Below are 13,103 nucleotides of genomic sequence, written 5' to 3' on the forward strand. Positions count from 1 at the left end.
GTATTTTAGGAAAAAACCGCAGGTACGATGTTCTAGCAAACCAGCCAAAAATACCGGGCTCAAAATACCGGCCTGCTATACGAAATCCGGTTTAACCGGTTCAACCGGTCGGTTTGAACCGGTTTTTAAAACATTGCATTTAAGTGATTTTCTTAACAACCAACTTTTATACATACCAAATTTCAGTGATTTTCGTTGGTCGGAATTTTAACATATATAAACCTCTAACTGTTTCACAAGATATGGCTAATCCTTAAATCATAAGTTGGGTTCGCCACTGGATTTTCATGGCTTAAAAAGTCGATAGACCCACTTGATACATAAACGGATGTTAGGATGTTTATTACTTGAACCGGACATGAAAACACCAAAAAAATTCAGGTTTTCAAAATATTCGAATCGAGTATTCCAATTTCAGATTTTGAATAAAATCTATGGATTTCACACAAATCGACTCTTAAACTCTTAAAAATTGTAAATTATTTAAAAATGGAGTGTCCTAATTTACTCATGTCTTATCTATTATAGTTATAGTATAGATATTTTGATAATAATTTTGTCATAACCGGGGGAGCAAATGACGGTTCCGTTTGGTTAGCACCTAGGGGCGGACATACCTTAAGACCAGCCGTAGCCTCCGCTACGGCTCAAATTTTTACGGGTAGTGTAAAAAAAAATTTTGGTCGATTTTCGTGTTTCGTTACAGCTGGAAAAAAAATAACGTTACCGCTAAGATTTTAAGCCTAACTAATATATGTTTTAAACCCAATCAAAAGATAAAGCATAAACAAAAAAAACCCATTAACCCAACCCAACCAACCCATTAACCCACCTTTCACAACAAAAAAAAAATCATACGCACATACCGGTGTTAAAGAATTTTATGAATCTCTTGGCATGGTTATTAATACGGTTGGTGCTTCTTTCAAAAGAAAAGATATGATGTTGGAGTTAAAAAGTGAGAGGGTGAAAAATGAAATTCTTCTTGGTGAGATTAAAACAGGAAAATGATTAAATCAAGAGGTTTCCCTTGCACGAGCCGGAGACACGCGATGGGGTTCTCACCATAGAACAATCACAAGTTTGTTAAAATTATTCCCGGAAGTTGATGAGGTGCTTCAATTTATTAAATTAGATGGAGATAGTGTGCAACAAAAATACAATGCGAAAGGTATTCTATCATATTTTTAGACTCTTGAATTTGTGTTTTATATACACTTGTTGGACGAAATTTTAGGTCTCACAAATGCTTTATCAAAACATCTTCAAAAAAAGAGTCAAGATTTGTTGGAAGCGTCTAAGTTGATAAGCGTGACAAATCGAGCATTGAATAATCTAAGATAAACCGGATTTGACAATATGTTGGCAAAAGTTACATCTTTTGTGGAAAAACAAGATTAAGATATTAGATATGGAGGAAAGTTATGGTAATCAAAGAAACCGGAAGTATTACTAATCGACATCATTTTGAGGTTGAAGTTTTTAACACGGTCTTGGATATGCAAATTCAAGAACTTGGAAATAGATTTAGTGAGGTCTCAACTACTTTGTTAGAAAATATGTCGGGTTTAAATCCTTGTGATTCGTTTTCCAAGTTTGACATATCTAAGATAGTGGCTTTTTTAGAGATGTATCCGAATGATTTTACTAACGAAGAAAGAGGGTGTATTCCGGGTGATCTTACAACCTTTTATTACACTTTAAAGGAAGATAATAAATTTTTAAAACTTGGTGGAGTGGGTGATCTTGCTCGTGTAATGGTGGAAACCGGAAAACACACAACTTTTCCTTTAGTTTATCGGATATTAAAGCTAGCATTGGTTTTACCGGTTGCAACTGCAACCGTTGAAAGATGTTTCTCTAAAATGAAGCTTATCAAGACGGATTTGCTCAATCGAATGGGTGATGAGTATTTAAACAATGCTTTAGTTTGTGCGGTCGAAAGAGAAACGTTTGATAAAGTAAATGAAGAAGATATAATGGCTCGGTTTCAAGCTATAAAAAACCGAAGAGGAGATATTTACATGCTTACAGCCCAACCTAGATACGCCACTATTGGTTCGTTAACCCGGTTAGTTTAAATTTATTTGTTGTCGTGTTCTTTATATTTGTTTCGTTAACATTGTATTAAATATGGGGAAAAAAAAATTGAGCGCTACGGCTCGGTTTCGAGGATAGATCCGCCACTATTAGCACCCTTAGCCATAATCGGTTCACGATTATAGCTTATCAGTTATGGTTTTAGTTAGTTTGGTGTGGCACGCGATTGTTAAGAGTTGTGGTAAACAACTAAACATAATATGTCCGTAGTTTTTACCTATAGTTTACGCTAATTTAACATCAATATAATTAGTGTCTCGAATATTTCACTGGTAAGTCTTTCTAGGCAATAACCAATGTATCCATTCAATTAACGTTCAATTACGAGACATCCTTAATTATAAGTTATAACCATAACCGATTCGGTTAAACAAAGAACTTAAGCATAATTGTCAGTTAATCTAGGTTATCAGTTAATTTGTTTAGTGGCGATCCGGTTGTCAGTTAACATTACGACATGTTCACCCCTACAGATTATTCCTTTAATCCGGATTCAGATCTAGTTTAAAAACTTTCAAATATAAACACCTAAATGATTGTTATGAGCTGTTTATCTTTTTTCTCTTTGTTTTAAATGTCACTATCATATCTTGGAAACAAAATCAAATATAGAAGGATGTGACTTAATATGATAACAACAAATTATATAAAAGATAACCTTACTCATCACTAAATAAATAATTACAAAAAAAGTGATAAAATAGAAATTGGAAAGAAAGATTCCCAACAAAAGCTAACAAAACCAACAAGTGTTTTTGGGAAACAGCTTTAATATCATCATCACCATCAATCCATCATCATCACTCTTACGACACACTGAATTAACAGATGTCAAGTCATTATATAGTGTCATAGCCCTCATGGGCCTGGATCACAGGCCCAATTACAAACAAAAATAGTAAGCCTACTATTTGTAATAATCACTTCACTTGCATTAATAATCCCCTAAATAATATGTACCTTCACTTCACATAACACAAGTTGGCTGCATGCAGCTTGAAAACAATCCCCACTTCTGCATTAACATAAAAAAACACTGTAAACAACACCTTTCTATTTTGACTTTTCTTTTGTCACATTACATATGACATTGTTTATCCTAGATTGAAACATGGCTACTTATTTAATGAAAACATGGATCATTTTTAATAAAAAATAACTTCGGTTTTGATATGTTTAAAAAATAACTATGGTTTAATTTAATTGATAAATGGTAAAAGATTACAATCCCCACTTTTATGAAATGTTCGTTTAGACTCGTCGAGTTTTACCAAACCTTGTGTATTTAAGTATTCCAAGTTTGGATTTCCATATATTAAATTTTCACTATACAATCGAGTTCGAGCTAAATTTTTTCTAATTTAAGGTGCTACACGAGCTCGAGTCAAGTTTAGACTAGTTAAATAAAAGTTTTTTTTCAAAAAATATATATATAATAAAAAATAAAAAAAACACTCGAAATGAGCCTGAGTCAAGCTAAACACAGCTCGACTCGTTTACACCCCCGGTTTAAACTTTAAAAATAAATATTAAAATTAGGTTCGAAGATTTACCTTTTTCAATGTACATTTTTACAACATTAGAAATAAAATAATGAGTACTCACTTTACTAGACATGAGGGATGACCCTGGTTTGCTAGAGTTCGAGTCCTGATCTCACCCGGTTTTACCGGCTCCTCGCTGTCGTGCCGTTTGACGGGCGTGGGGGTCGGGTTTTATCCGGTTAATCCCTCAACAGGTGGACCGCTAGGGGCTCCGTCCGGACTAATGGCCGGCTCGGGCTACCTTTAACCAATTGAGGCCACGTACAGAGTACCCGGCGTTACTTAGTTGACCGTTCAAAAAAAAAGAAATAAAATAATGAAAGTGTGACTTACAACGAAAATAATGTTGATTTTAAGCATAGTAAAAATGGGGCCCACACATTAATTATGTAACTAGACAAAAATGTGTATTTACGTGCCTAAATTGCGGGGAAATGATGCAAACGTGTCAGCGGACTCGTGATGTGTGATCATTTCATTTCATTTCATTTAAGTTTGCCTAAATTGCGGGGAAATGATGCAAACGTGTCAGCGGACTCGTGATGTGTGATCATTTCATTTCATTTAAGTTTAATAATAATAATAATAACACCACATGTGTGAGAGAGAAAGCAAAATTACGAAATTACCCTTCTAGGTTTGGCACGGAGGAGAACCGGCGATATCCGGTAAAGATCTTCATCAACGGCCTTGGGTTTGACCGGTCGTTTGGGTTGTCTGGGTGGCGGTGGTGGTGGAGTTGCTACACTGACAGGACTAGGTGGTTCTTTTGCGTCACAGTTGTAACTGTAGTTGTACTCGTAGTCACAGACCACCCATGCGTCTTTTTTCTCTTCTTCCACATGGGGGTAACCTGCTTTACGCTGTTATACCATAACGTACTAGTCAAACTTTTAACACCCAAAAAGCCTAAAGATTAAAAAGACTAAAAGAGACTACTTTTTATTTTATTCAGGTTTTTATATTTTATAAGTGAGTGTACAATTGTCAAGGCAGAGTTTACTTATCAAAAGCAAAATTAAACCCAAGACGTATGAAACTAGGTTAGTGATCCGTGTATGACAGTGCATGAAAGTTGATAAACGGACTCGAAACCAAATTAATCAAACTTAAAAAACAAAACCGAAACAAAAACTTACGTTTTAATTAATTACTCCCTCCGTCCCATTTTAAATGTCTATTTTTTCATTTTTGATTGTCCTAATTTAAATGTCAATTCTATACATATAAATTCAAGTTTCAATTGTGCCCTTACTATCACACATACTAGATTGTTATTTTAGCCATAATAACTTAAATGACTTAAAGGACATTATTGTCATTTCACAACTCATAAAATAAAATGATCAAACATTTCTTAATTTGTGTGTTTTGGGTCTCATGGCATTTAAAATGGGACGGAAGAAGTATTAACTAATAAAAACATTTAGGTCCAAATTTATTATTATTATTTTTTTTGCCTAACTTTTGTTCCGCCCAAATGACAATAGAAAAACCGAAACCGAATCAAACCAAAACCAGACGGCTTTTTAAATCAAAAACCAACATTTCGGTTTTGGTTCGGTTTTAAAACAAAACCGAACCAATCATACACACCCCTAATTACACGGGTAAATAAATGTTATTTAAAAATTCATATTTATTTGAAAAAACATATCATATAATTGTCAAATATGTTTTATAAAAGTTAAATATTAGAACTTTTGTTCAATAATTATTATTTAATAGAAAAGAGGGACCAAAACTAAATAATATAACTTTTTATCGTCCCCGTTATTTTTGTTAATAATAATAATAAGTTATATAAGATATAAAATTACCGTCCGGCGAGGAACAACGATCATAGCCGGAGTAACAACATTATTATCGTACAAGTCTCCAGTAACATACAGATCACGATCTTCAGAATAGCTATACCGAAGCAACCCAGCTTGTCTAGCCGACTCAAAGCACTGAGTGAACGGCAGATCATCGTTACAGTCCCAGCTTCCAAAGGCTGGAACATTGTTTCTCTTGTACTCCTATAAAAACATAAAGAGAATAAAATGAACAACAATTAATAATGAAATGAATATGTTGAAGTTGAGTGGGATGTAAGAGGTTACGTAGTCGTAATCGTAGTCCATTGTGTGTAAGATTGAATCTAGAGAGAATGGTAAAAGGGGTTTGGTTACTTTGGTTTTGGTTTGTAATGAATATACGGAAAGTGGACCTTTTAAAGGCAATGTTTATTGGGGTGACTATGGGTTTTGTGGATCTTTTGTTTTAAGTCCTTGGTGTGTTTATGTTGTACAGTTTGATCCTTGTACAATGTTGGAAAGTTTTTACTATGCTTTCATCAAATAGACAAAAACGGAAAACCATTTAAACATCTAATAGTGTTTGACGTTTGTAAGTAACCACTAACCATTGTTTCATCCAACGTGTTGCGCCGGGCAGGTCGGTAAAACACTTGGCGATGATAAAACCCAAGCGCTGAGGCGGTAAGCTGACACAAATTCGATAGGTTTTGATTACGTGCGTTATGGTATCGAAACTAAACCAAAAGTAAACAAAAAATATATATATATAATAATTGAGGTGGAACAATTGGGTTGCGCCGGTCGTTAAAATCTGGCGTTGATAAAACCCGAGGTTTGTCGATCCCGAGCGTTCGGGCGTCGTGTCAGCATAAGTTCGTTTGGTCTCCATCACGTTTGTTACGGTTATGAAAAACTAAAACAAAAACAATTTTTGTATTCGGTCGGTTTTATTTGCTACATCGTTACAATACTAAAACTAAAACAAAATGCAGCAAGGTTGCACTTCCATCGGCTTCCATCATGTTCATTATAGTACGGAAACTAAAAATTAAAAATAAAAAAAATGTTGGTAACCACTTAGGCATCGCCAAGTGGCCCAATAGAATCCTTGCGACGTCAAAGTTGTATTTTATACTATATAATATGGTTATAAGAAATTTAGTGTAAATGATTTTTTTTTTCAATAATGTTTGACAATGAATAATTATATGACTATTATTAGAGTACTTATTATTTAGTATGTATTTCTTTTGATAAGTGAAAGTTTTGTAATGAGTATATATCAAAATGAAGTTAAAATAAATGAGATGTCTTTGTTTGAAGTTATGTGTTTGGGACTTTAGGTGACCAAAATTGCGAAAATGTGAAGAAAATGGAAAAAAAAAAGTGTATGGTATAAGATGTTGGTATAAACATGTAGCGGTATATAAGTGGAGCCGATATTGTTTTATTAGACATAAGGAACAAGTGAAAGTTTTATCTTCTATTATTCACGCCATCACCCACTCCCACTGGGTGTTGCGTAGCTTGGTCGGTGCAAAGTTACCACTAGTAGGCACAGTTATGTGTTGCCACTGACATTAGTTCTTGTTGATGTCGCGGTGCATTTGTGGTTGTTGATCAATTATCGTTGACGATTTGGTGTTGTATTTGTTACCACTAATGTGGCTCATTGATTGTTGTTGAGCTCAATTACCATTGTACCGTTATTGTTGTTCGGTTCTCACTGATGTCTGATGGGACGTTGTTGATGGTAATTCCCATTTTTTAAATAGTAACTCGATTACTTCTTGGTTCCATTACTTGATTATTGTTGTTGGGCATGAGTTTTTGTCTAGACAACCACAACGGTTTTAATTGAAAATTATGAATGTTAAATCGACGTGTAGTTCGCTTATATGCTTCAGAGGTTCCTATTGTGATTGGACTGTTAAACTAAGGTTATGCTATATTTGAATGGAGCCTTTGCATACTATTAATTATATTGAGAATAGCAAGAACACACCAACTTTTCCAATAATTTTAGCATACTTTTCATATGTAAATTTGGACTTGGTAGTAATCTCTAATAGTGCAAACCAGATCTTGTTAATTTCGTAAATGTCCGCAATTTGTTTTAACTAAACCATGTAAAGACACGACTACACGTGGTCTGACAAAGGTTTTGTTCCTTTGATCTTTTAGGTGCAAAAATCCTCGTTGAAGACACCAGTTTTAAGTTTTTATAATTTGTTTTGGTTGTAGTATTGAGTTTCCCATGAATAATAGAGCCTTGTTATTTTATATTGAAAATAACCAATTATTGTCTTAGATTATATATATATATATATATATGATTGATTTCTTTTGAGAACCACTTTGAGTTTTAAGAACTTGAAAGAACTCAACGTAACAACTTTTTTTTCGATTTTTTTTACACGTGTGTAATACGTAAGTGTAAGTGATGTACAAAAAATTACGGTATTTTTTTACACACTGAATCGACTTTTTACACATGTGTAACTAACGTTTAAACTTGTATAATTATCAAAAATACTTATTCTCTCTCCTACTTCATTTTTTAATTAAATTTAATCTCAGCCACATATTTCATATTATTTAATTAAATATGTGGTTCAAAATTGAGTTCTTAAAACTTACTATGATTCTCAAAATAACTCTCCCCTACATATATATATATATATATATATATATATTAAATAGCTAATTGACACACTATCTTGTTAGTGTAATCTTGCATAAGTGGAAATACCTAGTTGTCGTCCATACAAGTCTACAACCCTAAGGGGGTTTTGAGTTAGTTTTTCTCGTTCTTGTCTAACAAAGAATTTTGTCTTCAAGTGTAACTTCTTAACCGTAAAACTAAAACTCTCAACTACTTAAAAGTTGAAACTAGAATCTTCTATGTCTAGTTAGCACTATGTATCGTTCCCATGTTCTATAATTATGACCGTTTAGCACTAAACTCGCTTATACGTAGTTAAGTGTTTAAACTGACTCATTACTTAAAAAAGTTTTTAAGTCAGAAATGTTGAATATTGATTTTTTATTATATCTATACTTTTCATGTGTATTTAAAAATAAAAAATCAACCTCTCATCTACTAATGTCCAGTGTAATCATGTCCCTCAAGTTTTCAACAACCTTCATCTTTCCCAATAAATCAACTTCTTGGTGGATTTCACACAATGCAAACCCCACAGCCCATAGGCCATAGTTGCAATTCCGTAAAAATTTCATAAATTAGCATAATTTTGTTCATAAACTAGTAAATCAAAGGAATAATAGAAATGGCCTAGTCCCCATTGATAACTATGTATTCGACTCGTTGATTTGGGTTCTCAAAAAATAAACTTCTTTTGCTAGGAGAGCATGTCTCGGTAGAATACTAGAATCCGGGTTATATATGGTAGAATTAGCGTAAAGGAATATAGTCTTACTGTCCAATGTTTTTGTTGTTTGTAGAGAGTCTCTTGAAACTTTGGACCATCTTCTAATTTCATGCAAGCTTGCTAAAGATATCTCATATCTGGAACATGGTGAAGGTTTTGAACAATATAAATCAAACATTAGGAGACTCACGATCAGTCTATAAGATATTGCAATTCTACAAAATGCTATCGGTTTCAAGACTTGCAAAAACTTGGGGCAAGGCATCATCTTGACAACTTTATGGTTCATATGAAAGCTAATAAATGATTTTAACAAAATAAACTCGGATGCAGTGAGGTCGTGGGCGATATTAAAGCAAATTCACTCACTTGGGTGAGAAATAGTGCCAAATTTAGCTCCTTGTAATGGAAAGCTTGGTGTACCCCTATAATGTTATGTAAATTTTATTCTTGCACTTCCTAGAGCTTTGCTAGAGTTGTGCTTTATTTATAAATTTACCTTGTCATTTAGAAAAATAAAAATATAACATATAGTGTAGTGGTTTATGTGCAACATGCATACGGCTAAAAGCCTAAAAATGCTTAACCTTCCCATAAATTAAAAAAATGTTAGTATTGTTGTAGAAGTTCTTACTTTTGTTCCTAGGTACTATATTCTTGTGACAAATTGGTAATATCTTGCACAATAATTAAAGTGGCGCCATAATTTGTTGATTCACGATGTTTGAATTGAAGTTGCAAACCCACAAGAGTGAATTACCATTTTGCAGATATCAATACATCATAGCTTTGAACGAGAAACATCGAAGGGTTTAAGGGAATCTGGTTGGGTTTGGGGAAGAAGACGATGGCATACGAGGATGAAGGATTAAAGAGAGTCAAATAATGAATGGACAAAAACACTCCTTGCATGGGGAGGTTTAAACGGAGTTTTGGTTGGAGCTAGCTAATTTGATAAAAAAAATAATCAAAATTGGAAACTACAAAGACTCAAAACGTTAAAGATTTGTGAAACGGATTCAAATAGTTAAAATTTCCAAACCACGGGGACTCTGACAGCAGTTCACTTGAAAAAATTTATTGAAATCTAATGACAGTAGGTTAAGCGAAACTCTTGAACTCCAGTTTCAAAACCAATGACAAACATTAGTTGAGCTTTTGTTGGTTCTTTATTAGTGGTGGGTGTAAAGGAAAATAAAGTGCCACCAATTACCAACTATATTGAGAATGTGAGATTGACATTTGAAGAGATTGTAGGGCATGGTGGTCAATATGATACAAAGGAAAAATAAACATAAACCCCACAATGCCAATATCAATATGATACAAAAGAAAATAAACTTAAACCCCACAATGGCAATATCAATATGATAAAAGAAAATTAAACATAAACCCCACAATTGCCAATAAAGGCTTGCTTTTGTAGGGTATGAGAAGTGACAAGATTAATGTACAAGTGTATGTACATGAAGTACATGTGGGAGATGCATTATTTCTTGTGCAATGATAATTATAGGTTTGCAAAACTTAGTTATCAACCTTAAGGAAATGCAAAGGAAAGAAAGATGAGAACTTTTAGGTGATGAAAATGAAAGAGGCAATAGTAGAGGGTCTATTTTGCTTTATTAGTATAGTGAAAGGTGGGGTTTCTACATCTTCAATTGTCATTATCTCTAGTTAAATCTATATGTATAATGTATATACCTACTTTTCTTTTTCTTTCCTTTTTATTCTTTTCCTTTTGGTAACCTTTTCTCAAAGCAAATTAAGTTGATAATACATTAATACCCACATATGTACACACATAGAAAGGATCATTAGAAAATAAAAATGGCCCTTGATGTTTACACATGTTCCAACTATATATTTGTGTGTGAGAGAGATTATCGAGTGAAAATGTTTATTTTTAAATAATAACATCATAAATTTGTATATAAGTCCATGGTAAGTCTAGAGAAAGAGAAGTAAATGAATTTTAAAGTTGTTTTAACTTTTAATGTGACTTAAATGAAGAATTGTATGTAATTATTTTGTCATTATTATTATTTTGAATGACTAATCTACTCTAGATTTTATGCTAAACTAACTTTTGTATGAACACATATTTAGTTGGGTTCAAATAATAGGTTTTAAATGAAAATACAAAGAAGTATGAAGGTGACACGTCTATCACAATTCCATCTTCTTTCTTCTGTTGATTTTGTTTTCATGTCAGATGACACTTGAAGATTTTTGTCATTCTTCTTTAAAAGTTAAAACACCATCCCTATTCTCTAACTCTCCTTCTCTGTAAATATACACAATAAGATGTCTATTATGGGACCCTCTATTATCTATATTTTTCAAAGTATTCTTTTTATTTTTCATATCCAAAACTAAAATTATAATAAAAATTACTAAATTTTCTCTATACTTTTTAATTAAATGATATTTGTATACATTTGTAACTAACTTCTCTTTACTTCACTTACAATTGCTTTAAAAAAATATTAAAAAATTATAGATAGTGAACAGGTTTCTATTGAATTTTTTCTTTACTTCTCTAGAGCTTTTATACCTTTATTTTACTGAATTTTAAAATTTCATAAAGTTTCAAATTTACCCATTTTCAATTACTCGAATACATATGCATTTAGTAAAGTTTACAAGGAAGTATTTTCAAAGTAAACTTCTTCATTTGGAGGGCGATTTTAAATAGAATCTTAACGAGAACGACGCTTGTCTCAGTGGACACAGTGATGGATTGAGTGGTCTCTACCCGGAAACCTTCACACATCGGGCGATTTAAAATAGAATCTCAACGAGAATGACGCTTGCCATAGTGGACACAAATGTGGTGGATACATGTTGTGGATTGAGTGGTATATACCTAGAAACCTCAACACACCAACTAATTAACTGTAGCTTTGCAAGGATGGTTTGGACGGTGATATTCATGTGGGTTAAATTTTCTTTCGACAAAACCGTATATTTGCTTCAAGAAATACTGGAGTTACCTATAAAGCAGCAGTTATCTAAAGAGAAGAAAGAATTGAAGCGGTTCAAGCAATTTTTGCGATGGCGTTCTGAAAGATTTGGAAATGGGTAAATGAAAGAGTTTTAACGAACAAAGAACAAACGATCAAAGGTGATAACGGATGTTAAAGAATATTCCTTCTTATGGGTGAAAAACCTGGGAAGAAGTACTTCGGATTGAGAAACTTGATGTATGTTCAATTTTATTAAGTTTCCTTTATAAGAATGGGTCGTTGGTTAAACTTGGTTGCGTCTCTTTTCTTTTTTATTTAATGTATTTGAGCTCCTAGCTACTAGTTAAAAGTTTTCCATTCTAGTTTAATATATTCGGCCTTCAAAAACAAAATTGCAATTCTTTAACTAGTATGTTTGCTTTGTTATCTTGGTCACTATCCTATTCCATCTAATCTACATCAACTCTCCTAATGGCTTTGCCATTAGACACAACACCTAGTAATGGTGATTACTTGTCTTTCTTTTACTTGTCAACTTGGAAATTGTGTTTTTAATAATAGATTATACTATGTTTAAGAAACTTCAAAACCTACACAAACCCGCACACGCATAGAAATGTTATCCTTGTGCTTTGTGTCCAACAAAGCCACTAATGTTATTAACACCTTTTATTTTCTCTCTCTCTCTCTCTCTCTATTATAGGGGTAGCTTTCAAAAGGCCTTTTTCCATATTAAAATCTCCATAACCCACAACGATCCTATTTGAACATTAAACATGTACACCATGCAATCAAATGTGTACGTGTTGGCCCCGTACCCTTTGGTTAAAAATTACTAGTGGAGCCAATACCAAAAGTTCATGCACACTTATGGACAATTAAATTCGCATCTTTTATTGGCACACTTTTTTTTTATATATTTAAAACAAGTATTCATATAAAGTAAGAAAACGCAAAAGTTCATGCACACTTATGGCCATGTATCTTTTATGTACATAATATTTACCATTGATGATATATAAAAGAAAACTCAATTTTCATTAATTTAGAACACCAATAATAATATTATAATATTATATGTAAATATTAATTATATAACTATTAAATCAACTAATATGTTGTTAATGGTTTTTCGCGACTAACAAATAAGCATTCTAATTTGAGGTAAAATGAATGAGCCACCATCGATTAATTAGGTAAGCCAACATGCATAATAAGCATCTTTAGTTGTGTTTTACCATATATTTTAACAACGCGCAAGGCGCAAGGGTGCAAACTTGGTTTAAATGATCAAAA

At 32.9% G+C, this 13,103-nt stretch overlaps 1 protein-coding gene across 1 annotated transcript; it reads right to left on the reverse strand.

Annotated features, from left to right (window-relative positions):
• Positions 1–2,770: 2,770 nt before the first annotated feature.
• On the reverse strand, positions 2,771–5,826 carry LOC143537484 (uncharacterized). The gene is made up of 4 exons (XM_077031242.1): positions 5,750–5,826; positions 5,465–5,665; positions 4,274–4,507; positions 2,771–3,115 (listed from the first exon to the last, which is right to left on the reverse strand). The coding sequence occupies exons 1-4, from the start codon at positions 5,768–5,770 to the stop codon at positions 3,068–3,070; spliced, it is 504 nt and encodes a 167-aa protein (XP_076887357.1). The 5' UTR covers positions 5,771–5,826; the 3' UTR covers positions 2,771–3,067.
• Positions 5,827–13,103: the final 7,277 nt, after the last annotated feature.

Source organism: Bidens hawaiensis, unplaced genomic scaffold (genome assembly GCF_021521415.1).
Source record: "Bidens hawaiensis isolate Kalapana, Puna unplaced genomic scaffold, B.hawaiensis_p1.1 tig00011192_1, whole genome shotgun sequence".
NCBI lineage: Eukaryota > Viridiplantae > Streptophyta > Magnoliopsida > Asterales > Asteraceae > Bidens > Bidens hawaiensis.